The sequence below is a fragment of the Puma concolor genome, chromosome D4, assembly GCF_028749965.1.
Source record: "Puma concolor isolate L17-30 chromosome D4, mPumCon1.1.hap2, whole genome shotgun sequence".
Classification (NCBI taxonomy): domain Eukaryota; kingdom Metazoa; phylum Chordata; class Mammalia; order Carnivora; family Felidae; genus Puma; species Puma concolor.
The window spans coordinates 83384030-83410050 of NC_141679.1; the positions used below are offsets into that span (position 1 = coordinate 83384030).

Genomic DNA, 26021 nt, shown 5'->3' on the forward strand with positions numbered 1-26021 from the left:
GAGGGATTCCTCAAGCATTTCAAGGGTGAAATCAGTCTCTCCCTAACCCCCACTGAAGGGAAAAAGAAGCTAATGTCACTCCTTGCCACGCACACTCTAGTCCCACATAACGGCCCACAGCACGGAAAGGAAAATAAAACGCTTTCTTACCAGCATACTCGCCCATGCTGATCTCCTCTTCAAAAACGTCACTGAAACCTTCGCCAGAATTGAGAAGATCCAGTCTACCATCGATAAACTATATAAAGAAAGAACAAAAGCGCAACAGCTTATGCAAAGAAACAGAGGGAAAACCATTCAGCTGGGCACCTGAGGGTACGACCAAAGAACCGCTATGTTTCCCAAGACAGGAAAGGGCCTTTGGAACCGTGAGGTTTTTGTTTTGTTTTGTTTTTTAAAGTGAGTTTTCAAAATACTGGCTGCATGTTTATGATAACTTGTGAAATCGAATGGCACATTTGTGAAGGGTCCGTCTGGTCGCTGACCACCCTCTGCGCCCACTCCCCCTCCCCAGACCCTGAGCCCTTTCAGGCTGAGCCTCGGTCCATCCAACATGACAGCTGCAGAGAGCCCCATCGGGAGTCCAGACACGGGCCACCCTCAGGAGGGCCGGTACCTGTTTGAAGAGCTGTAGCTGGATGGCATTCTGCAGGAACTGCCTCATGGCTCCCGAGCGATAATGGGACACAAAGGCTTCTTCACAGAAGGTGATTGGCTCCTCCTGAGAAATGGAGATGGGAGAGGAGGGTTGGAGGCACAGGGCGAAGGCGGTCAGTTCTTAGACTCAGTTAGACGGCACTTCTCCATCTGCTAATTTATTTAATCCTCGTTTACCTGGCGAAGTGGCTACTGTCATTGAAGGCATTCTATTCTGTGGAAGAGGAGGCGGTTTCAGAGAGGAAAAGCCACCCCCCAAAGTCCCAGAGCTGGTGGGAGGCGGAGCTTCTGAACCCCACCCCTGGCCCCTTCCATAGGAGCCAGTCATATCCCGACAGCAAGCCAGTGGGATGTGCCTTCCAACGCGATTAATTTCCAAGCTTTTCTCTTCACTTTGAAGAGAATCCTTTCTTCGGGTAGCACCTTGTACAGATAGAGCCCTGATAGTGAAACTGCCCAGATGCTCTTTGGGAAGCAAGGGGCAGGGGGGGTGGTGGCTGGGCTCTCCTTGCTGGGCCTCCTCTCTCACCCCAGTACCTTTGCAGTCCCTGAGGCCTTGGCCATGGAACACAGTTTGGAAACCATTTACACAGGGCTCTCAACCATTAGTAAATTATAAATTTAAAATATTTACTTATTTACTTTGAAAACGCTTATGAGGGAGAGAGAACGAATATCCCAAGCACACTCCGTGCTCAGCACGGAGCCAGAGGTAGGCTCGATCTCACGACCTCGAGATCGCCACCTGAGCAAAAACCAAGAGCTGGATGCTTAATCAACAGAGCCACCCAGGCGCCCCTAAAATGATTATTTATATTAAAAAGCGGGGATGATGAAAAATAAGATTTACCATCCAGTCAACTGTGTGCTTATGACGTTTAACCCAACTACACTTTATGAGTGAAGAAAATAACACCCTAAGTGGAAGACACAGCCCATCCTTGTAGTCAACACCTCGATCCTTCTTTGAAGGTATCTGGAGTGCTCATCTACTCAGACAAGTCTTTAATTCCAGTGGTGGATCCTCAATTCTGAAAGATCAGACTTTTCTACCTTGAACTGAATTAAAGGGACTCCTCCCTTCACAGACTTGGTGGCAAACACAGAGATGTTTGAAGCTGCACTTTCATCCTGTTTTAATGAGTTGTGTGAGTGTTAAATTTACTGTCTGGTTGCTGTAAATTCCAAGGGTTCCTCTTGCTTCAGTCTAGCCAATATTAGCTCAGCAATTGGGCAGACATTCTACAAAAGGTGCCAGGATGCCCCCCCCCATTAGGGTGGGGGGAGTGCTTATTTTTATACAGTTAAACCCCACCTAATTTTACAAAGGATCGGAGACAGCCTACACCGGCACCTGAAACAAAGAAAAAAATCAGATCTGAAGAATACGTAAATATATAAAACGTGTTTACTTAGGAAAAGAGTATCTGGATATGCACATCCTGTACACATGGTTCCTAAAACAAAGTTACAAAATTAGCTCCGAGTTTCCTGGCTGCAAAAGCAAGAAGGGAAATGTGCAAACTTTACAATTGTCCATGAGGACAAAAAGCATAGTGGTTCCTCAGGAAAAAGAGCTTTTCATGACACTTGCTACTCTGACATGTATCTACACCTTCCTTGCTGAACAGCTGAGATGGGCTAGTGATAGCAAAGGCCCACCTAACATCCCATCCTTGTGGCCTGCAAGTTCTGCTTCCCATCCTGGGAACCACAGCAGGGCAATGAAGTCCCTCTCCAGGCCATCTCATCCATGAGCAGTGTCACCCATACACGGATGACTCCTGATAATACTGTAGCTTGGCATCCTTCGCTCTAAAACCATATCTGTCTCAATCCCCATCTGGATGGTCCTTTAGCACCTTAAACTCAAAATGGCCAAAACTCTCAATTATAATCCCACCCAGACTTTACCCCAAATCTGTTTCTTTCTAAAACAAAATTTTTTTAATCTTTACTTTTGAGAGAGAGAGAGAGAGAGAGAGAGAGAGAGAGAGAGCGCGCGCACGTGAGCAAGGAGAGGCAGAGAGAGGGAGACACAGAATCTGTAGCAGGCACCAGGCTCTGAGCTGTCAGCACAGAGCCTGATGAGGGGCCTGAACCCATAAGCCGTGAGATCATGACCTGAGCTGAAGTAGAACGTTCAAGTGACTAAGCCACCCCGGCGCCCCATGTTTCTTTCTTAAGTTGGCACTGTCCACAGCTACCCATGAACCTATCACACTGCCCAAGTCCTCCTTGGTTTGCCAGGGAAAGGTCTCAAGTTTGTCCCTATTTGCCATCACTGCCTGGCACAGGCCTGCTCACCATGGTGGAGACTGAATTCTATGTCCCCTCCTGTCTACTCCAGTTCTTCAGGATTTCTAAAATGCACGTTAGATCATGCTACTAGCCTACTCAGGAACTGTGACTGCAGAGGGGTTAAACTTCGTGATGATCTGGTTAATGTTCACTTCTTCCACCAGACTATAAGCCTCACGCTGGCAAGAGGGCACCTGTTTCACTCAACATCGTACACTTAGCAGCTCGGGAGTTATGGACACAGGGTCCCGTGTGGGAGAGGAGAGAAACGGTCCTAGCTCCTTAGCTGGGCAGATAAACCCTTCCTAAGCTGAGCCCAGCTTTCTTTTCCAGAGTCCTTTTGTGTCCCTTATTTCTCCCCATACCCCCCCCCCCCCCACCCGCCCGGGCAGGTACCTTCTGCTCTAAGTGCATTTCTCCTGATCACATGGCATGTCCTTTTCCACTTGCTTCCTTGCGTTTGCCAGTTCTGTTCCTTGCACCTGGACTATTTTCCTCTTTTTTTAAAAAAATTTTTAAATTTTTAAAAATGTTTTTATTTATTTTTGAAGGAGAGAGAGAGAGACAGAGCATGAGCAGGGGAGGAGAGAGAGAGAGGGAGACACAGAATCCGAAGCAGGCTCCAGGCCCCGAGCTGTCAGCACAGAGCCCGACACAGGGCTTGAACCCACGAACTGTGAGATCATGACCTGAGCCGAAGTCAGATGCTCAACCGACTGAGCCACCCAGGCGCCCCTGGACTATCTTCCTCTTAAACACAGGCCTCTGTGTGGCAGTCACTCACCCCTGCTCAATCCTCCCACCCTGCCTGGCATACTCCCTGGGTGCTGAGTAATCTTCACTGGTGTCCCTATGACCAGGAGCTAAAGAGGGCAGAGGTCCTGCTGGACTTTGGGCTACACTGCCCAGACACAGTGCAGAGTCCCCCTCTGTATCCCCACCTCCATGCCCGCCGCTGCTAGAAGCTCAGGAATGTTGCTTAAAGAACCACAGGATGAGCCTGACCCTGGTTCCTGCCACAGGAGCCCTGTGGTCTTGTTGTGGCTGAGACACCACTTGGCCTGATGGTAAAGAGGTCTCCGATCACGATGCCAGGCGAGTGACACTGGTGTCCAGGGAGCTTAGAGCTCCTTGGAGGAAATGCTCATTGGAGCTGTTAGCATTCACTCCTAGAGCTGTGGCCCAGTATTGCCAGGAAGAAGTCTGCTGAGGGACCAATAAATTCGAGAGAGAGTTTGCAACCAGATTTGTATGTAAGGGTAGCCTGAGGCAGAATTTAGTTGTAGGAGAGCAGAAAGAATCTCAGCTTTATGGAGACATGAACACTTTGGGCCTGTTGCCTACTTACTGGAGGTGACATCCCCCCTGGATCAGATGTCTGCGCCATAAAAATGGACAAAAGGGCACGGATGGGAAAGATTCAGGGAAAATGTGACAATGGGGGCTTTTTCTGTAAAAAGCTTAAAGGACAGCATCAGCAGTGTCAGTTAGACACGGGGACAAATGCTAACATACAGTGTAGAGCTACTGGAGTGGGGTGGGCGGCAAAATGTCCACAGGAGCCAGGAGACGAAAAGGCTAATCCTCCCAGGGTAGCAGGCCAGAAACTGTGCGAGAAAGTGGGCACATCTTGGCGGATCCTGAAAGCGTGAACAGAAGTCAGGTAGGCAAATCCCATCTATGTAGAGCAACTGTTTAATTCTAATCCTGGTGAAGAACAGGGACACTGTCACCCCTTGTCACGTATAGGGGTCTGGCTGACCACAGGCACAGAGGGCTCACTTCCCTGGAGCTACTCACCATCTAAGGAAATGGTAATCACTACAGTTCACCTAAATCTTTACAGAATAACAGGGAGTGTCACTTGCCCAAGGTCACGAGACCCATAAATGGCAATGGCCTTCAAAGTCCAGCCATCACGCATGAGGTCCACTCCAGGCCCAGGTTGTCTCCGAGGCCCCAGTTCTGTTTGGTCATCTGTAAGAGAGCATGGGACTCCTTCAGGTTGGGACCCCTCATGTTTTCAGGGTCATGAGCTTGACCCTGGTTGCTGCCACAGGAGCCTGTGGTCTCAGTGTGGACAGATGTCCCACGCACCAGCCCCACAGAGATGAACACTCCCAGGGGTAAGCAACCGACCGTGAAGGCTTTCTGTCACAGGTCCAGACCAAGGAAGCTGAACCATTTGCCCCAGCTATTCGGTTCTCCCTCCTGTGGTTGAAAAGGCCACCCCACTCCACTCCCTGCAGCAGAGAGGAGTAAGTGTGGGTGTCTCCTGAAACCCTCCTTTGTAAGAATTGCTGATTTAGTTCTCCTGTTATGCTGATTAAACCTTTTGTCTTCTTAGGCGACATTTAGCGATGGGACCACTGGCGGACAGCTACATGAATGCAAGCAAGGCAGACCGTGAGTGTTCAAGCTTAGATCACATTAGTAGAGTTTTCCATCTATGACCCGGAGGACAGTAAAACACAGCTGCTTAACCCTATCAAGGACTTTGGTACCAACAGACAAGTTTTACTCCTGGATTATCTTCTTGACATATGGAACCAATTGAAAACTTCATTACTAATGAATCAATCTTTGTTAACAGGTGAAGTTGGTGATTCCAGAGGTTTTTGAGACTTCTAGAAATAAATGGCTTTTATCCACAGCATTGTGGGTACTGGTGTAAAAATAAAATCTCCTCTTACAGTCTTCTGAGGAGACAACTTTCCTCGTTCTGCTGGTCCATACTTAAAATACTACACTCCTGGGGCGCCTGGGTGGCGCAGTCGGTTAAGCGTCCGACTTCAGCCAGGTCACGATCTCGCGGTCCGTGAGTTCGAGCCCCGCGTCGGGCTCTGGGCGGATGGCTCAGAGCCTGGAGCCTATTTCCGATTCTGTGTCTCCCTCTCTCTCTGCCCCTCCCCCGTTCATGCTCTGTCTCTCTCTGTCCCAAAAATAAATAAACGTTGAAAAAAAAAATTAAAATACTACACTCCTTATTTTCCTGCACAAATTTATCAAAAATTTAAAAAAATTTTTTTTTTTTAATGTTTATGTATCTTTGAGACAGAGAGACACAGAGCATGAACAGGGGAGGGTCAGAGAGAGAGGGAGACACAGAATCTGAAACAGGCTCCGGGCTCCGAGCTGTCAGCACAGAGCCCGATGTGGGGCTCGAACCCACGGACCGCAAAATCATGACCTGGGCTGAAGTCGGATGCTCAACCGACTGAGCCACCCAGGCGCCCCGATTTATCAAAATTTTATGTGCACATTTACTCTGCAATTCTAAGGGGAAAAAACGAGGCACTCCTTTATGGCCCTTGCTTAAAAAATATATAAATAGTAATTTTGCAAGATTCAGCCATTCAAACATTTAAAAAACACCCACTATGTGCCAAGATCTGTGTTAGAGGAACATAAACATGAATAAAACACATTTCCTGTAAGTAATACTACTATCAGTTGAGGGGTGGGGAGTGGCCGAAGGTGGAGATGATCCAAGAATGGCAGGATGTTATGTTTACAGACATTACTCAAAGTAGCCAAAAAGCCAGAAGCAACCCAAAGGTCTGCAGGTGAATGGATATACGTACAACGAAGTATCATTCAGCCTTAAAAGGGAAAGAATTTCTGGCACATTCCATAATATGTTTGAACCTTTAAAACATCATGTTAAATAAAATAAGCCAAGAACAAACGGACAAATACTGTCTGATTCCACGTATATCTAGAGTAGTCAACTTCCTGGGGACAGAAAGTAGAAAGGTGGTTGCCAGAGGCTAGATGGGGAGGGATGGGGGGCTGGTTAACAGGACTTTCCTCTTTGCAAGATGAAAAAAGTTCCAGAAATGGATGGTGGTGATGGCCGCACAACAATATGAACGTGCTTAATGCCATTGAACTGTACATTTAACAATGGTTATTGTGGTGAATTTTATGTTATGTGTGTTTTACTATAATTAGAATTTTTTTAATCTATAAAAGACAGAATGTTTATAATTGTGGAAGCTGGGTAATGGGTATGTGGGAGTTCATTTACTTTGCATAAATTTGAAGTTTTCCATAATAAAAAGTCCAAACGAAAAGTTCCTATTATCAAGGAATTCCATCTAGTTCAGGCAACTAAAAACCACAATACAGTACGAAAACTGGCGTACCTGAGGGCTGGTTATTTTTGAATACTGCGGGGCGGGCAGAGGGTAAAGGCACTTAAAAAAAAAAAACAAACCTTAAAAAAAATTTTTTTTTTGATCCAGTTAATGTAACACAACACAGTGGAGAGAAAACGTGTCTTGGAATCAGAAAGACCTGGTCTCGATCTGTGACTCTGACCACACTAGTTACGTGATGTCAGGGGACTTTCATCCCTCACCTGTGACACTTAATCAAGCCTGGTCCATCAATGTGGAAGGTGACAACAAATTACAGCAAGTAGGTTTTCCACAAATAACCATTTTCTTTCTTTATTTTTTAATGTTTAATTTTTGAGACAGAGACAGAGCGTGAGTAGGGGACGGACAGAGAGAGAGGGAGACACAGAATCCGAAGCAGGCTCCAGGCTCCAAGCCATTAGCACAGACCCCCACGTGGGGCTCGAACTCACGAACCGTGAGATCATGACCTGAGCTGAAGTCAGACGCTCAACCGACTGAGCCACCCAGGCACCCCAATAACCATTTTCTTAAGGGCAGAGATTGGGTTTTACCAGGGCTGGCAACATAATGTGGGGGACACAGTGCAACAAGAATATGCAGGAAAAAAAAGTGCTGTTAAGTCTATAAGCGCCATGCTAAAATGTAAGGCTTTTTCTTTCTTTCATGGTTTCTTTCTAGGCCCATAATGGTGCTTTTTAAGTTTACTATTTAATGTCATTCTATGTAAAGAAAAAATAAAAATTTAAATTATTAGCATGATTGCTAATATTAGCAATTATTAGCTAATAATATAGCTAATTATTAGCATTATTGCTCAACTTTATACTGTGCAATGTGCCAGTTTTAAATGCTAACATGTGGGATCGTATTTCCTAACTCACAAATGCATTTGTGTTTTGTTCTTATCAGCCAGTGGAAATGCTGCACAAAACTAATTAAATGTTTTTATTTCAATTCCTGATATACACATGTCCTACTAACACTCTCTGCCTTCCGCTGACTGATGAGAAAGGAAGAGGAACTATGGTTGCTCCATCTTTTCCTTTCCTTCTTGGTCATCATTTTCACGGTAAGTAGGCGGCTAATACCGCGTGAATGGGAAATGCGATCGTTTGAGGTTCTTACAACAGCACTGCCTTCTGCTGGCATTGAAACAAGTTTTAGTTCTAACATAGAACGTGGCTCTCTTGGGGCTGCCGGCGCCCCCCCTTCTCGGTTGTGGACATGACAGCTTTACCTTGTCAGCGCTTTGAGTCTCGCCGAACCCCCAGACCCTGTGGGTCCACTGGGACTGTGTGCGTGGGGCTCCGAGAAGTTCTATGTGGCTGGGATGGCAAGACTCCGGGGAGGAAATCTGTGCAGGCCTTCTCTGCTCATTCACACGCTCCATCCTGGATGGATGCCCCCTCGGGCTACTTTTACCGAACACAAGTTTGAAGGTAAAATTATTAAGCATTTCAAGATGGTGGCAGACAAGCATAAAAGTGGGCACAGGCCTGACACTTCTCCCCTTTCCCTTTACGGGATAAATACTCAGTAGGGGCTCTGGAGGTTGACCTCTGTTTGCCATCTGACTTAGTAACAGCAGCCTAGAATAGCTTCAAGCAAGTTTGTGGGCCCATGGAGGTGGGGTTTCTAAACTCGTGCGCAGGACGCTTCCCCAGCTGAATTTTCTGGCTACGACATCCTGTCTACTTCATCCACACACTCATCTCCTGCCCCAGAGACTCTGGACTGCCCGCCACACCCAACCTCTCCCTGCACACGCACTCCTCTGGCTTCCTTCTTCACTTTACGTCCTCTGAGAACCTTGCCTGATGCCTTCAGGGGGAGAGAAGCCCTCAGTTCCACCCGCCACCTCCACACCAACGCCACCTGGGCCAGCCGACACCCCCAACGCGCTGCAGGCTCCCCGGAGGGCGGGCTACCCTCAGGACCGGGCATGCGGCGTCGGCTGCACGAAGAGGCAGGCAGGGGAGTGGGACGCGGAGCCGGGTTCCAGTCCCGGCTCTGCCCTGTGTGCAAATGATGCAGATGACAGCAGCTCTCAGATCCTCACTCTCCCGCCAGCCTCGGGGGGGTGCCGGGGGTTACACTGGGAAGGATGCAGTGCTGTGGTCAATTGTGCTCGACCCTGGCCACGCACTGGAATCACCAGGGGTGCCTTTCAAATCCCCATGCCACAGGGCCACGGTTTGTTTTTTTTTTAAACAACTTTTTAATGTTTATTTATTTTTGAGAGAGAGAGACAGAGTGTGAGTGGGGGAGGGGCAAAGAGAGAGGGAGACGCAGAATCTGAAGCAGGCTGCAGGTTCTGAGCTGTCAGCACAGAGCCCGACGTGGGGCTCAAACCCACAAACCGCGAGATCATGACCTGAGCCGAAGTCAGACGCTTAACTGAGTCACCCAGGCACCATTACGAGGCTGCAGTTCCTAAAACTCTCTAGGACTCCAACGTACTCGAGGCGGATAATCACTGCTGTAGGTACAAGAGACTAGCACAGCGCCTAGCCCAATCAACATTCAGTTTTTAAAATGTACGAATGAGGAAAATCGGAAAATCTGGCCCCATCTATCACCAGCAGTCCCAACGTGGTTGCATCTTGTTTCAATACCTCCATATTCCTAATAAAACACCCGAGTCCCTGGCTAAAGTGCAGCACAGCCAGGAACCCTGTTCTGAAGTGTGCAAAGGGGGCTTCCACAGCCCCTGGCGGGTAGCTAGTACTACCCCACAGGCCACGCTGGGAATCTCACGCTGAGCCCCCTGCCCAGGGCCATGGTGCCGCTCCCAGAGCTGGGTCCCAGGGGCCGCTCTTCACACGGTCCGCTGTGGCGGCTGCCAAGAAACCAGGGTGAGTTCCCAGCCAACACAGGAAAGGCTTAGCGTGGTGTCTCGCCTAGAGAATGCCGAACCCTTCCTGGAGGCAGAGGAGGAGGGGTGGGGCGGCAGGGTTAGAGTACGATAATTTCAGGTTAGCCACAGCAGCCACGAGTCCAGGAGAAAGGGGCCCAGGTCGGCCGAGCTCTTGCCGTGGGCCTACCTGACCCTCACCCTGACCGAATCCTCACCAGAGCTCACAAACGTTTATACAGGCCTCCCATTCCACAGATGAGGAACAGAAGTGTTTTTGCTTGAGGTCCTCCTGGGGTGGGTGGGTCCGAACGACTCCCAAGTCCACACACGCTCTCCCCTCACCAAGGTGGGCCTGGCAGGGTGGGTGCGACACGGCTACAGTCAGACGGCTCAGGCTGGCCCGGGCTGAGCCATGGGATGAGGGGGTGACGGGACCGAGATAGCTTTGTGAACCATTTGTGCGGCGGTCCAGGCACGCCAGGGGCAGACTCCCAGCCTGGGCCCCTGTCACTGTAACAAGCCCTAAACAAAGAATCAATGTGTCCCTGGGAGGCCGCCTCGCCGTTTGGATGACTTAAGTCAGGGGGAATGTGGGTGCCCAACAAGAGCTCCTCTGCTGATTTGCACGGGGCAGGGGCTGCCGGGATGACAGCATTTGCCCGTCCCGGCCAGCCGCTCCAGTATTGACAGAAGCCCCCCCACACACACTCGCTAGATTACAGTAAAGACATTCAAATCACAGGCGCGTCAGCCCACGCCTGGCTCCTCTGTGCCAGCAGCCCCTTCCTTCTGCATTAACCGAGACAAACAGGGAGAAGTCAGGAAATTCTGATTAGCACGGGAACGGCAGATGAGCGGGGAGGCCTGTGGAAGCTGAGGCACAATGAAGAGGGTCTCCGTGCATACTGGCTTAAGATTTGCTTTCCGTAAGAAATGCAGATGGGAATCGGCTCTACTAGGAAAGCAGGTGCAGTGATTAAAACCAGCTCCCGCTTACTGAGCGCTGCCCCCCGTGCTAGGTGGTTTCACATGCATTATCTCACTTACTGTTCCCGGCAAGCCCGCGAGGTTAGGTGGAGGTATGATCTCCATTTTACAGACAAGGATATTGAGGCTCCTGTAGCCGAGTGCAGAGCCAGAGCGGGAAGCAAAGTCACACGATGGCATTTGACCAAGCAGCCGCCTGCGGGGGGTGCTCTAGCAGTTTAAAGAGATAGATCAGAGGGCGTTGAGGAAGAGAGCGGGCTTCGGAGAATCGAGCGTGTCCTGGCTCCACGATGGGCTTGCGGAAGCCATCTCACCACCTGGAGCCCCTGTCTGCTTCCCGATACGCGGGGAATGATACCTGCCGCGCGCTCTAACCCCCCAGTCCCATTATGGTGGCAGGTCCAAGAACGGTGCCCGGCTGGAAGTGAGAGAAAGCTGGTGGCCGTCCCCATGCTGCAGGAGAGCGAACGCTCCCCTCCCTGGTACGGACCCTGCACCGGACATGCCGAGATCACGGTGTCAAACTCCTGTTCGCTCAGCCATCTTGGCCACACCAGACTTTGCCTGTCACTGAGAGCCAGATTCTGGGTTTAACACAGTGACGGTCACATCCCTAAGTCCCAGGAAAGGAGGTGCTAAACTGATTGGAGAAGAGGGTTTCGGCTTCCTGAGAGTGAGGAGAAGATGACTTCAGGGAGCTTACTGCAGAGACGGTGGCCTTGAAGGCCTGCTGGGTCCCCGGGACAGAAGACAGTGGGCCTGAAAGTGACCGGCAGGAAGGCGTCCTGTAGACGCAGGAAAATGGGGGACTCATGGGTCATGAGGCTAAAGGACATGGAGATAAAACTGAGGAAGCACAAATAAGTCTGTGGGAAGGAAAAATCCCAAGCCTCTGAGGTGAGTGCTGCCCACCAGTCCCCAGGGCCCTCTGGGTGGTCCTCCGGAGCAGCACTGTCCGCACTCTGAGTTCTCGGGCTCACTCGCTGCTTCACTCAGGATCACCCCTCTCCCAAAGGTCACTGATTCAGGCCCGATCTCTGGTGCCTGGTGGGGGCTCGTGCCCAGGCGGCTTCGGCAGCGAGCTTTTAGCCATGAACGGGTGGCAGCAATGTGAAGGCGAAATAACCCAAGAGGCGTCAAAATGCCCAACTCGGCCTTGATTCCTTTTCTTTGCTCAGGCCTCAGTGTCTTCATCTGTAAAATGGGAAGGTACAGAGCTGGGAACGGAGAACGAACTCGAGTGGGAACGAACACATCTGGAATGTGGTGGATAGCCTAAACCCTCTGAGGCCGTTTTCTCATTCATAAAATGGAGGAGATACTTCCCCGCAGGGCTGCGTGGGATCAGCAGGTGATTCACATAAGCTGCTTGGCTCGGGGCTTGACCTCTAGAAGGGCTGAACATTTATCAGTCTTCTGCCCCAAATGACGGTTCTCCCCCCAAAACACGCTTTCAGCCTCGTTTCAGGGCATGGGACGTGCACTGCCTGCCCAGGACACGTGTGGGGGTCGCTGGAGTCAAGACCATGACTCAGAGCAAGGAGAAGAGGCACCACCACCAAAGCTGCCGTCTGCCACCAACCGGGCCCAGCAGGCACAGGCTAACTGTGGTTGAGGGTTGGACCTGAATAACCCTATTAAGAGAGGCTCTTTTATCCCTCATCTTAACAGAGAGAGGGGATGTGACTTGCCCAAGGCCACAGAGCTGGGGAGAGCCAGAACTGTAGTTGAAGTCAATTCTGTCTGACCCCAAAGCCCAGGCAGACTCCTCCCATGACACCCCAAGGCACTCTGAGCATGCTCAGTTGCCCATATTTTTTTTTCTCCTTCGGGTTTCTGGGGATTTCAAGATACAGCTGATTTCCCACACAAAAATGTCCTTTTCCACATAGTGCAGCCCCAGTCCAAGGAGTCCGGTATCTCTAGGTGGGGATTATGTGTGGTCGGGGGACTCAAAAGAGGCTCAGTGCAGCCCAGAGCTCCACGAATGGGGAAGCCAGTGAGCCTCTGTGAGCATCACTTTCCTCATCTGTAAATTGGGGATACTACCTACGTCCTATTGAGAGTTTTGAAATGATACAGTATTTGTCAAGGTGATACAACTGAGTAGCACACAGCAGGCGCTTAATGGAGGTTGAAGTCCTAACAGCTCTTTCAGATGCCCTGTGAGAGCTGGGTGTTACATTTGTTGGGACCTTTTTTTTTTTTAGGTTTATTTATTTTTTTGAGAGAGAGAGGAGAGAGAGAGAGAGAGTAGGGGAGGGGCAGAGAGACAAGGAGAGAGAGACAACCCCAAGCAGGCTCCGTGCTCATGGCACAGTGCTAGATGTGGGGCTCAAACTCACAAAACATGAGATCATGACCTGAGCCAAAGTTGGACGCTTACCCGACTGAGCCACCCAGCCGCCTCTTGTCGGGACCTTCTGTACCTTTCACTCGACAAAAACTTGTGACAGGAGTGCTGAGACAGCACTGCCAGGTGGCTCTGTTGGGCGGGGCTGGGGGGTGTCCAAGAAAGGCCACATGGGGAAAGAGGTGCCGTAAAAATTGAGGAGCAGGGACTCACTAGATGGAAAAGCAGAGGACAGCGTGAGCAGGAGTGGGGCTGTGACAAGGCCCCGTGACGGGGCACAGTGAGGAGCTGGTGTCCTCGGGGCTGGAGGGGCACATCACAGGTGGGACAAGTGAGATCCTGACACTCTCCTTCTTTACTTGGGGGCATCTTCACTGAGAAGCGGGGGATGCCGGACCCCGGAACACACACATGCTCGGCATATGCCGGGAGCTGCTGCCCGAGCGACCCACCCGGCCCTGAACCAAGCCTCCTGTGTCCAAAGAGCAGACCTCATCCACAGGGACGACTGCCGAAGGGGCTTCATTTACTCGGAGCCTCGCCCCTGAAAGCACCCCCTGTAGGCCTGGCCGCTGCAACGGCCACCACGTCACGCCCCCTTCCCAGCTGCCAGCGCCTGCGCGTCCAGGCGGGGTGCAGAGTTGGAGAGACGTGCTCCGAGCAGCGTGGCCCTGTGCGGCCTGTCAACCGCGGCTCCAAGCCTCCTCAAATGCCCTGCACTCCCGAAACACAGAGCCGGCCGTCCAGACTGCTCGGTGGCTCCCGCCTCCGCACGCGCTGTGCCCTCTGCCAGGAGGGCCTCCTGCTTTCTCAGGCTGCATCCTTCAAGCCTTCAAGCCCTCATCCTTCAAGCCTTAACTTGGGGACGGCTGCCCCGGACGCACCGCCTCGCCTCCCTCCTGCCTGGTCTCGGGATTAGGTGTCCCTGCTCCGGGGTCCACAGCTCCTGTGCTCACCTCCACCCTGGGACTCGCAGCCGAATCTGCACCGCCCGTCTGCCCGTCAGTTCCCTCGCTAGATGGCGGGCTCCTCGACGGTGCGGGCAGCGGCTTATTTGTCTCTGCCATCGCCGGTTCCTAGCACGGGGCCCGGGTCAGCGCAGACAATCCCGTGCTTGTTGGATGAATTATTCACCACAGACAAGGCAACAGGAGCATTTCTGAGGAAGAGGCCAACGGGGTGGAGAGCAAGACAGACAGACTGAGGACGGGAAGAAGAGGGCTGGCGGGAGGGAGGAAGGGAGAAGAGAGAGCGCGGTGTGTGCGCGAGGAGGGGCCGAGGAGGGAGGCGGGAGGCCGGGAACACCGTCTAATTAGACCACATGTGCAGAACAGCATCTGGCTCAAAGCACAGCAGTTTCCACCGCTCCTGGAGTTGTCGTGGAGACAACCACATGACCAGCCTGGAGCGGAGACTCAGGGGCAGCAATCCAGATGCACTCGTAACATATTCTGACAGAGAGCAGATGGGCAGCTATTTGCAGGGCCAAAAAATGCCAACTCCGCTCCCCTCCAGACCTGCGTGCCCTCACTGATCATTTTCATCTTGTAAAGTCATTCTCATCTGCCCTGGAACCACCAGTTCCGCCCATGTAGGAATCAGTGTGAAAGCTGCTATTTTTGTAGTTCTCCGACCATCACAACTTCCGGCCTGCTCCTATGGGTGAGGAAATGTCACCGCCTTTAACGGGGGGATGCTCGGCGGCTGGGCTCCACTTGCCATCGGCTCCACTCCCCCACCCCGATCTCTTTCTCGATGAAAAGGGTCTAAATTCCTCACTCTTTGGGCCCTACAGAACAGATCCAGACCTGGGAGCAACGTTGTGCGAGTGTGCAGAAAACACGAGCTTTGAGGCGGAGCACTGGCCGGCCAGGTATTCACCTTGGGTATGCACTCGGTCCCTCTGAGCTCAGTTTACTTCTCTGTGAAACGGGCCTCTGTAACACCTACTTTCAGAAGACTATTACAAGGATTAAATAATTACAGAAGATCCCTGAAAATTATTAAACTCTACATACATTTTTTTACTGGGATAAAATTTCTTTACAAACCTCAAAAATTTTAAGTAGAAAGACTTACCAGCAGAGTCCTAGGAAAATGACAAAATCTTAGGCTCCGTATGAAACCATACTTTTTTGCCCACATGTGTGGCAAATGTCTCTCATTAAGGTCTCCGCTGAGGTGAGAAAACACCTCGTGTTGGAGAGTCAAGCTGGGTTTGAATTCTGGCTCTGACACTTAGCGATGTGATCTTGAGCATGTAACTTAAAACTCTGTACAGCCTCAGTTTCTTCATCTACAAAATGGGAATAATCATTCTTATCTCCCGTGAGCTAATTCCACTTGCGAGAATTAATTGGGACGATATATGCAAACTGCCCAGCACGTAGTAGGCACTCGGTAAATGTCAGTTCCATTTTCCTTCTCTATTGGCTGTGTAGTCTTGGGGAAACACTCGTCTTTTCTGAGCCTCAGTGTCCTCTGCCGGAAGAGGAGGGCAAGAGGACCTACCTTGTCATGTTGCTGTTGTGTGGCTTAAAGGGAAGAATGAACATAAAACCAGCCGTGAGCATCCAGCAAGCGACTGTTGCTGTGATCCCCCCTCACCCTTACTGGAGAAATCCTTCACCCTTTTGGGAAAAATCATGTCTTTTATGTGGGTCCAGCCCGGGGCACGGATGCCACACGGTTGCAAGAGAAATGCATTTCATTTCTGATGTTGGGGAAGCAGAGTGAAGGAAGGACCCCGAGCGGAGGTGTGGGTGGCCCTGGGCACACATCAGGACGGCTGTCCACCCAGGCCCCCTGGCCTGCTGCCCGAGTGCCGTGCAGCAGGCTCGTGCAGGTGCAGGGAGGCTTATTTATAAAGCACGCAGGGCTTCCCGCTGCCGCGTGCTCGCCTGCCATCACAGGTGTGGGGAAGGCCCAGCTAAAAATACTGCTAACGTGGGTTTAATGTCGCCCAGCAGAGACTAATGATTGTTTTAAGTAAATATTAATTATAAGAGTCACCCAGATAGAGTGCTGGAGTTGTGTAAATATTCCCGCATCTACGTATGCAGATGAAGAGACCATTTGGGGGAGACAACTTCTTATACACCTCCTCCAAGGAGTTATTTCATGGCTGGTGGACTCTAAATATTTGGGGGCGACTTGGTTAAACTATCTGGGCAGGGTCTTGATGTGCCTGATATAGGGATTCCCTTATTTGAGAGATGATCTTCTCCAGACCAAATAGCTGATTCAGGTCTGCTGGACCCTTTACATGAGAACTTGTCACAATGGAATGCAGAACCCAGATGTGGTTCAAGGTCCAGCAGTCTGAGACGGTGTTCTGGGTCTAGGGCTTGCTAGCCGTGACCCCTTGGGCATGCTCCCCTCCGTCCCCGAGTCTCAGTTTCCACACCTGTATGGGAAGCTAACTTTGATCAGTGGTTCCTACATCTGGTATCCCAAGGAGACTCACCTAGGGAGGTTTTTAATGCAGACTCCTGGGCCACGGTTCGGACCTTTGCAAAGCTGCTTCGATGGTGCTATGCGTTTGGGAACCTGGGGGGTGGGGGTGGTAGGTATAACAGTAATAAGAGTAACAAACACCTGTGCGTTCTCTGTGCCAGGCACCTAAGCCTTTTACCTACACCCACTCACGTAATCCTCGTTAACAACCCCGAGATGTAGATAATGCTCCTGTCCCACTTTACAAATGGGAGACTGAGGCACAGAAATGTAAGGCGACTTCCCTGGGTTCACACAGGCAGGATTCATCCCGGGTAGTCTGGCTCTGGTCTGTGCCTGACCTAGACTGTAAGCACCACAAGGGCAGGGGCTCTGCTCCTCTTTTTCGTCACCATATCCCCGGTGCCCAGGGCAGAATCTTCTGGACTAGGTAGTGGACATATTCATTAAACACATAGGCACTTTTACATAGGCTGTATCACACACTATCCCAAGGAAGCTGGGATCACATCCCTGCATTTTCAGATGAAATCGAGGGCTGGACAGCACATTAAGCAACTTGAGGCCATTTCACAGTGAGGGCGGGACTGGGATTTGAGGCCAAGCCTGGCTCACTCCTTCATCTCCTGCCATAGCCTAGTGGGACATGGTAGCAAATTCCTGGCTCCATGAGATGGATGTAAGGATTAAATGGACATGAGACGCCGTTATAGACTAAATTGCTTTTCAAATCCTTCTGATTGATGGCCTCGGTTTCTCCCAAGGTGGTTAGCTTCAAAGACAAGGGGGCTCAATGAACATTTGTTAGCTGACTATAAACATACCAATTGTGACTATGACCCCACATCGTTCTTGGGAAAGAGCAGGTTCTCAGAGTCTTTTATATCCTGGGCTCTTTCACTGGGACATGTGGACAATAACAGTCCTAGGTGAGGCCAAGGCCACCGGTCAGTGCCCCAGACGCTGACTTATTAGAACCTGTACTCATGACCTTTCAGCTCCTGACCTCTGTGCCCCAGGTCCCTTCTGTGATAGACAATGTTAAGAGAGGAGGGTGGGACTGTATCTGACCCAGCAGAACTTGGGACAGACCAAGCCCGGATAACCAAACTCCAACTAGCTCTGCAGAAATCCATTGTGAAAACCCAAACCTCCCTTTTACAGTTGCATTATTGAGTCTTGCCAAGGCTTTTGGACATCGTCAACGGGATGTGCATCCAGGGGATGGGCTGAAGTCTGAAGTCTGTGCCTGGGGGCACCACGGTGGCTGTGACTTCCAGCCATTTCCTTGCCTGAGGCTAGTCCATGAAATAAGGACAGCCTGGTTCCCAGGAAATGGCGGGCTCGTCCTAACACCAAGGCTAGCAGGTGTCTTGTCTTTGGGAATATCAAATCACCACGACTGTCCTCCTTTCCTTGATGATGATGATGATGATGATGATGATAGCAACAATTTACTGAGTGTGTCTGCTATTCATAAAAAGTATTTATTAGGGGCGCCTGGGTGGCGCAGTCGGTTAAGCGTCCGACTTCAGCCAGGTCACGATCTCGCGCTCCGTGAGTTCAAGCCCCGCGTCGGGCTCTGGGCTGATGGCTCAGAGCCTGGAGCCTGTTTCCGATTCTGTGTCTCCCTCTCTCTCTGCCCCTCCCCCGTTCATGCTCTGTCTCTCTCTGTCCCCAAAATAAATAAACGTTGAAAAAAAAAAAGTATTTATTATAATTAGAGATATACATGTTCAATTGTTTAGAGTAAAGGGCTGATATCTGAACTAACTTTAAAATGCAGTGATGAGGGGCGCCTGGGTGGCGCAGTCGGTTAAGCGTCCGACTTCAGCCAGGTCACGATCCCGCGGTCCGTGAGTTCGAGCCCCGCGTCGGGCTCTGGGCTGATGGCTCAGAGCCTGGAGCCTGTTTCCGATTCTGTGTCTCCCTCTCTCTCTGCTCCTCCCCCGTTCATGCTCTGTCTCTCTCTGTCCCAAAAATAAATAAACGTTGAAAAAAAAAATTAAAAAAAATAAAATAAAATAAAATGCAGTGATTAACGGACAGATAAGTCTATACAAAGTGAGCATAGTAAAATGTTAATGGTACAGTCTAGATGGTAGGCATGAGAACGTTCACTGTAAAACTCCCACAAGGGGACACAGAATATCAGACTTTGGAGGGGCGAGGGCGGTAGCAGGATGTGCTGTTCTATAGTCAACTTGTCCTGACGAGACTCCAACCATGACACCGTGTTATCTAATTTACTGCTCATCTAGTGACAGGAGGTATTACAAGTGAGTTATAAATGAAAAACAAACTATCATACATCTACTGTGAGCCAGGCACTGTTTAAGCACCGGGCTAGTAATGGCTAAACCAGTCAGGGTCCCTTCCCTGAAAGAGGTGGGGAGATCTCTCTCGCTCTATCACGTGGGCACATACACAAATGTACATGTGACAAGCACATGGAGGCATCTACTCTCTTTTTACAGCTCCAGAAACAAAGCTCTGAAAGGTCAAGGGACTTGCCCAAGACCATGTAATGAGGAGGTGGGGGTGTGGGGTTCACATCCAGGCATGTCTGAGTCTAAGGTCTGGGTTCTTTACTGTTGCCTGCTACCTTTCAAAAGGCCACTACCATCATCAAATCTCATTTGCTTTTTTTTTTTTTTTAATATTTATTTTCTATTTCTGAGAGAGAGTGTGTGCATGGGGGGGGGGGAGACAGAGGATCTAAAGTGGGCTCTGCAATGACAGTAGAGAGCCCGATGTGGGGCTTGAACCTACAAACCACAAGATCCTGACCTGAGAAGTCGGATGCTTAACTAACTGAGCCACCCAGGCACCCCAAATCTCATTTGCTCTTGATGAGAGGAGCTACACGGAAGAGCAGCATCCCAAGGTCACTGCCAAATTTCCAGTCCTTCTTTTCAACCTTGCCCCTCATCAGACTAAGTCCCAGCACACCAGCAATTAACAGTTTGCATTCTTTTCCCTTTCACCCAAAGGGAAACCTTTCGGCTTTTAAGGTGGCTTCCCAATCATTACCGCATTTAATCCTCACATGACCCTAAAAGATGGCTCTGGAATTCCCGTGATAGTTAGCAACCCATTTGAACTGTGACAGGCTGTCTGCTCAGGCCTCCACTTCCCTCTGCCCCAGGGCTCCTGGGGGCTGGTCAGTCTGGAGCATCTGGATGAGAGCTGCCCCGACAGTTCCAGGCCTTCCACTGCCCACTGGGTCTGTCTGCCCCACCAGGACCCCAACGGCCTCTTGCCAATAACTTCTCTACAGGGACCAAAGGATTCTCCCTCTTGTTCTGGTCGTACATCGGGAGCCTCCCACTTCTTCCTTTAGAAAGTAACTGCAGGGTAATCTGTGGTCCGGCCAAACACTTCAAGAGTCAAAACCATTTCAAGAACCCTCGGAAAGAGATTTTACCTAGTAATGATGAGGAGAAGGCAAGTGTCAGCTGAACTCATCTTACTAGCAATTCATTCCCTGTGTCGGGATAGACCAACGCAACACAACACAGCCACAATAAAAGCCAGCTGGTAACTTGGCTATTAGGAACAAAGCTGTTTTAAGAGAAACACAAGATAAGAGATTTTCTGCTGCAGGGCCACCTTCTTTACCTTCTAAAAGCTCTGATCTCCTGAGCCCTCCCTCTGACCTTGTCAGGCCGCCCCGGTTGGTTCGAGGGTCTCCTCATCAACCCCGGACTTTGCTTCTAGGCTCTCTCCACCCAATGTTGTTGCAGCACTACCCCGAGGGATCTTCCCAAAGGGTCCCTCTGACCCCCTGATCACATCACACATGCCTAAAGCCCACACTGTTCCTTGCTGTCTTTGTGGGGGCTCCAAGGCTCTTCGTTGGCCTGCGAGCCCCCCAGAGGCCTCTCCAGCCATGTTTCCTAACACCTCCCCCTGCAAACCAGACCCAGACATCTCAGTCACCGCACATTGCCTACAGCTTCGGGTACAGGACACCGTTTCAGACCTTCCTGCTTCTCCCTTTGCCTGGAATGTCCTTTCCTCCCTTCACAAGGCTAACCCCCCAAGCCGTCCCTGTCCCCACGGCCTCCCCACTGTGGAACATCCTCTGGGCTCCCGTGAAACCCGAGCCTGTCTCTACCACATGACATATAGTTACCTGCTTACCCACTGGCCTCCCTCTTGAGGACGTAAGCTCTTTACGGATAGAGAATATCGGTTTGTGATACCTTTCTGAGCACACAGCCTCACGCACAGCGGCACTGACTACCTGCGTGTTGAATGACTGAATGAACTAAGCATCCACAATCTTGTATGGGAGTGAGTCCCAGGAAATGAAGTTGATTTCTGAGAAGTAAAAGAATACCAAGATAGTTCGAAACAGACCTGCGCTATCCCAGAATTCTTCCTGAAGCAGACGGTGTCACAGCAAGGCTGCAATTATAGACGTGTGCACACACATGCACACATTGTTTAAAAAAATTCATAGAATGCACTTAACACTGACTTTTTTTTCCTATTGGAAACCTGTTTACAATCTTGTCCACTGTCAGTCTTAAATGTCACTTTTCAGAGAGATGGCTGCTGCCAGGAGAAATTTATTTTCAAATTGAATCACAGCATGTTCATGCAGAGAAGCGCCTCTTTTGAATCTCCAAATTGGAGGGAATTCAGGGAAGAGAAAGCGAGGTGATTAGAATCTGCAGAGGCTGATTCAGAAGGAAAAATTATGAGGCTAAAATATGCATGGGTGAGCTAAACAGCAGTTATTAGTTGGTGGAGACAGTGAAGGCAGGGTGGCAGCTACCTAGAAACCTACAGGAGCAGCGACGATGCACAGAAAGAAGTGGCAGTGGGGGAGGGGGGAACGAAATGGCGGGGAGAAGCCTCAGCCACAGGAAGCGCACGTTTACCGAATGCCTGCCTGTGCCGGGTGCTACGGAAGATGGCTTCACGCACGTAGCCTCTGCCCCCCTAGGTGTCATTATTCCCACCGTGAAGGTGAAGACACTGTGGGTCTGAGAGGTTAAGAAACCCAAATAAGGAAACGGTAGGTCAGGTTCCGCCAGCCATGCTGCCACCAGCTAGTGACCAAGAAAGGGTTTGCCGTAGGCATCGCTGTCCCGGCTATTTGCCATATGTCGGGGGATCAAGGAAGGCTTCCTGGAGGAGGAATGCTTGAACTGAATCTGATTACACTCCTCTGTCCCTGCTCAGAAAACAGTTGTTAGCTTTTAAGAAAGTGGGTCTCATCTCAGCAAAGCCTCATGAGCAGACCCCCCCCCCCCCCCCCGCCCCCGGTGTCATGAGGTTTTGAACACGCCTGTCCTCCATGGCGGATTCTGTGCCCCTGCTGAACCAGTGTGGCCGGCACCTGTGAGCAAAGCGAGCTTGGGCCTGTCTGAACCTAGCTATCTCCCCTGGCAACTGGAGCTGATGCCGCCAACCTCAGGGGGACGCCACCGGGACTGAAAGCGCTGGTGTGTGGCATCGGCTCAGTATGTAGGTCACCGTTATGTACGTTGTGCATTCTACACACGGTAGCTCATTCCCTTGGTCTGGCAAGTGTGTACTCATCCTTCAGGACCTGACTCAAAGGACTCTGCCTTCCCAAGTTTACGGGGTGGTCCTTGCCTTTCGCTCATCGATTCAGCCAGGGTCCTGCTGGGCTCTCACGGTCAGCTACCTGAGGGTAGTAGTCAAGCAACCTCGCGCGGTGCAATTCCCACCTGGGGTAATGGCTTTGAAGGAGTTCCTGCCGCTGGCAGAGCATATGCCAGGGTGCCAAGATCCGGTCTGGCCCGGAGGCAGCAGAAGATGCTCCCGGGGGAGTGACGGGTGTGCTGACAGAGGAAGGCACGCAGGACCTCCCCCAGCCTTGGTGGGGCGGAGGGGCGCAAAGGAGCCGAGAACAGGGCCAAACCAGCTGGAATACAGAAACCGAGGGGCAAGGGCGTGAGTCAGGGCGGGGAGGCAGGCTGGGCCCACATCACGCAGGCCCTTCTAGGCCAAGATGTTTTAAAGCGACAGGGAAGCCCTAAAGCTTGGGGGCGAAGGGGGAGGAGTAGATATTTGCACTTCGGGTCATTCTGGCCCCCGGAATGTGTCTGCCAAAGAGGCACAGTGGAAGCAAGGCGCCCGCTGAGATGCCGCCAGGGGAACGCAGGTGAGAGACGCGGAAGCGAGGGGGCAGGAATGGAAACGGAGGGACTCAAGAGCTATTTCAGGAGGTCAGAGTTGACACGGACTGGCACGGCCTAGATCCGGCAGACGGACCATCCCCCCTACCAGGCCGAGGGCCCTGGAGAGGCGGGTGGGACCAGGTGAGAGCCCCGGCGCTCCCCTCCTTCCCGAGAGCCCAGCAGAGGCCCCGAGCAGAGGCCCCGAGCAGGGGCTGTCGTGCTCACTGCTAAATCCCCGACCCTGAGGGCAGGGCCTGGCACGCAGAAAGTGCTCTCGCACTGCTCACTGTACGGACCAGGGGCTAGCGAGCTGCTCCAAGGCTAGCAGCTGGGCCCTTCTGCCCGGCTGCCTGGTGACCCCTCACGGCATCCCCCAGGGACCCAGGGAACAAGCTCCAAGCAGAGCAAAGCGTGTGCCTTGCATGCTTGCCTCTGTGTGCAGACCATCTCTGTCCGGAAAGGATTGCCAGCCCGGTCCCGGGGGTGCTGCCAGGCGCCCCGGTTCCTGTCTGACCGAATGCTTGCACAGTTTGCCAGAGTCTGTCCCGCACTCCATCTGTCACGAAGCAGGCGCCCCGAGTTGATCGGCGTCACGTTCCGGGCGGCCGAGGGAGGGCATTCTGGGGTGGCTCGGGCTCTGAGGTGGGACGGGCTGGGCTGAGGATTTCTGCCGTTCACTCTCCGTGGGACCGTGGGAAAGTTTTTAGCTCTCCCAGCCTCAGCTTGGCGTTTGTAAAATGGGGATAACACAATCTACCTCACAGAGTTGTCGTGCGGGGCAGATTTTATGCAAAGCACCTGACTCGGGGCCAGACATGTAATAGAGGCTCGGTGGTTGGGGGCTGTCACTACTGTCCTTGAGACATGGCTTTGTTTTTATAAAAAAAGGTTCATTCTCTCTCTCCTGGGACTATACAGCAAACCGGTTAGTGTTGCCTAGTGCATGTGCTCACTGCATGTAAGCTGTTAGATGTTCTCTTTATTCATCTTAAAGTTCGTCTAAATTGGTCAGAGTGACTTGGCTGTGCTGAGTTGGCTGCTCTGGTTTTTGGGAAGCCTGTGTGCCTGTCCTCAGAGTTTCTTACTCAGCATCCAAAGAGCCCATGCCAGGAAACTCTCTGTTTGCCCTCCAAGACATTTAGTAAGCCCCCATCTAGCAGGCCACACAGTGAAGACAGACAGTTGGACTCAGCGGGCCCACAGGTCTGGGTTTGAATCCCACCTCCCACTACCCACGGTGGGGCAGCCCAGGGCAACCCTCTCACGCGGGGGCAAAGGGCTGTGGCGAGGACTTGACCCTCAAATCCCAGCGTCCTCTCCTCCATCAGAGCACGAGCAGAGGGAGATCCACCCAGGGATCCCTCCAGCTAGCCCTCACGCACCGTTCCTCCGCTGCCCTAAATCTTTCAGTGGATGTCCTACCTTCAGGCTGGGCGTCCCTCCGTTTGCCAACATTGACTGCAAACCTACTTTAAAAGCCATGCTAGGTCCTGGGGAGGGTGCGGGGACACGGACAGGAAGTCCAAAGTCTTCACCCTGCATCGCAGGGCCTCCTGCTCTGGTCCCGGTCTCCCCTTCCTGCTTTGCTGCCCCATAGCCTGACCCCCGCCCCCCCAACCCTTGACTTAAGCCATACTAAAGGCTGGCAGGTCTGTGGGTGCACGGGGTGTGCTCTCACTTCTGAGTCTTGCTCGGGTTCTTTCTGCTTGGGTAGTCCTTCGATGGTCATCCACCTGCCCGTAACTCCTGCCCGGTCCCAGGCTCACAGCACGAGCTCGAGTCCACCGTGGCCCCCACGGCATGGCGTGGCATGAAACGGAGGCCCTGGGTGAGAGTGGGGAGTACACTGGCCATAGAGGTCAGAACAACTGTCCACGTAGTTTCCTGCCTGTCGTCTCACTAGACTGTGAGCTCCCTGAGGGCAAAAGCTGTGCCTCCGCCATCTAGAGACGACCCATGTGAGTGGCGGAGCCTGGTGTGCTTGAAATGAGCAGCTGTGAGGTCTTGGGGAAATGTGTCTCTTTAAATCAAAAGGCTTCTTGGTGTGGAGAGAGTTAAAATCTGCTCATGCTTATAAACAAGCCCCATCTCCGCTCAGCACTATCACTGGGTGTGAGTCACAAGGCTTAGCAGGTGTGGGCAATAATTAAAGGCTTCAGCAATCTACCTGGGCAAGGTATTTTTGCCTCTTATTCCAAAGAGGAAACTCTCTCTATGGAGAGCAGAGGAGCTCATTAATGAGACTAATTAGGTGTAAAGGGGGTAGAGGCTGGCATCAGCTGCAGCTTGGAGGAGCTAATCATTAAGCTCTGTAATCTCCACTGAACACAAGCAGATCAGACTCAGGGGCTGCGAGCAGGGCTCCCACACCTGAGTACCTGACCACAGGCTTTGGAGAGGCTGAAGGGCCTTAGCTCTCCCCCCGCCATGCTCCGCCAGGAGACGCACCACAGACGCAGACACACACACACACAGACACACACACACACAGACAGCATGGGGTCAGCTTCCGGGGAAAGGAGCCAGACCATCCAAGGAGACGCCTCCCTCTTAGTGTTCACTTATCTTTGAGGAGCATGTACCCGAAGCTGCGCATTGGGTTTTTACCACAAGCTTTCCTGAACCTAAGGAATGGATCAAAGGATCTCCTTCTTGGCTTCTACGTGTGGAAGATAAAACCCTCATGCCTCGACTTCCAGATTTTCTAGCCACCACGAATGTTTAGCTAGCATCGGGCACATTTCTCTTTCTGGATCTACCTCCTCCCTGGCCTGTGAGCTCAGTGACCCGCGGACAGGGGAGTGATTCCCCCTGGAATCTTCAGTGACCGGCCTCCCAAGAAATCATCAATACGGCGGATGTGCGCGGGGTGGCAGGGAGAGAAGGGATGGAGGGGTTCCGGCACTGCCTCTTTTCTCAGCTCTGTGGTGGCTTTGGTCAAGTCACAAACGGGCCCTAATTCCCTCATCTGTAAAGGGAGCATAAGAAAATCATGGCCCAAGAGCATTTTAAAAAAAATAATAAATAAACCGTTTGTAAAAGTAGTTCACTTACAATTATCGCGTGTTTAAAACTCCCGTAAAAGGAGAGAGGGGCGGATCATG

The 26021-nt window shown here is 51.5% G+C and overlaps 1 protein-coding gene across 11 annotated transcripts in view; it reads right to left on the minus strand.

Moving 5' to 3' along the window:
• DENND1A (DENN domain containing 1A) overlaps positions 1-26021 on the minus strand; it is a 515742-nt gene that overhangs the window by 66616 nt on the left and 423105 nt on the right. For all 11 annotated transcript variants that reach the window (XM_086683990.1, XM_086683987.1, XM_086683986.1 and 8 more), the window contains 2 exons: positions 617-721; positions 151-238 (listed from right to left, as the gene is read on the minus strand). In XM_086683990.1, coding sequence (XP_086540116.1) covers positions 151-238; positions 617-721 — 193 coding nt within the window. The remainder of the gene's footprint in view (positions 1-150; positions 239-616; positions 722-26021) is intronic.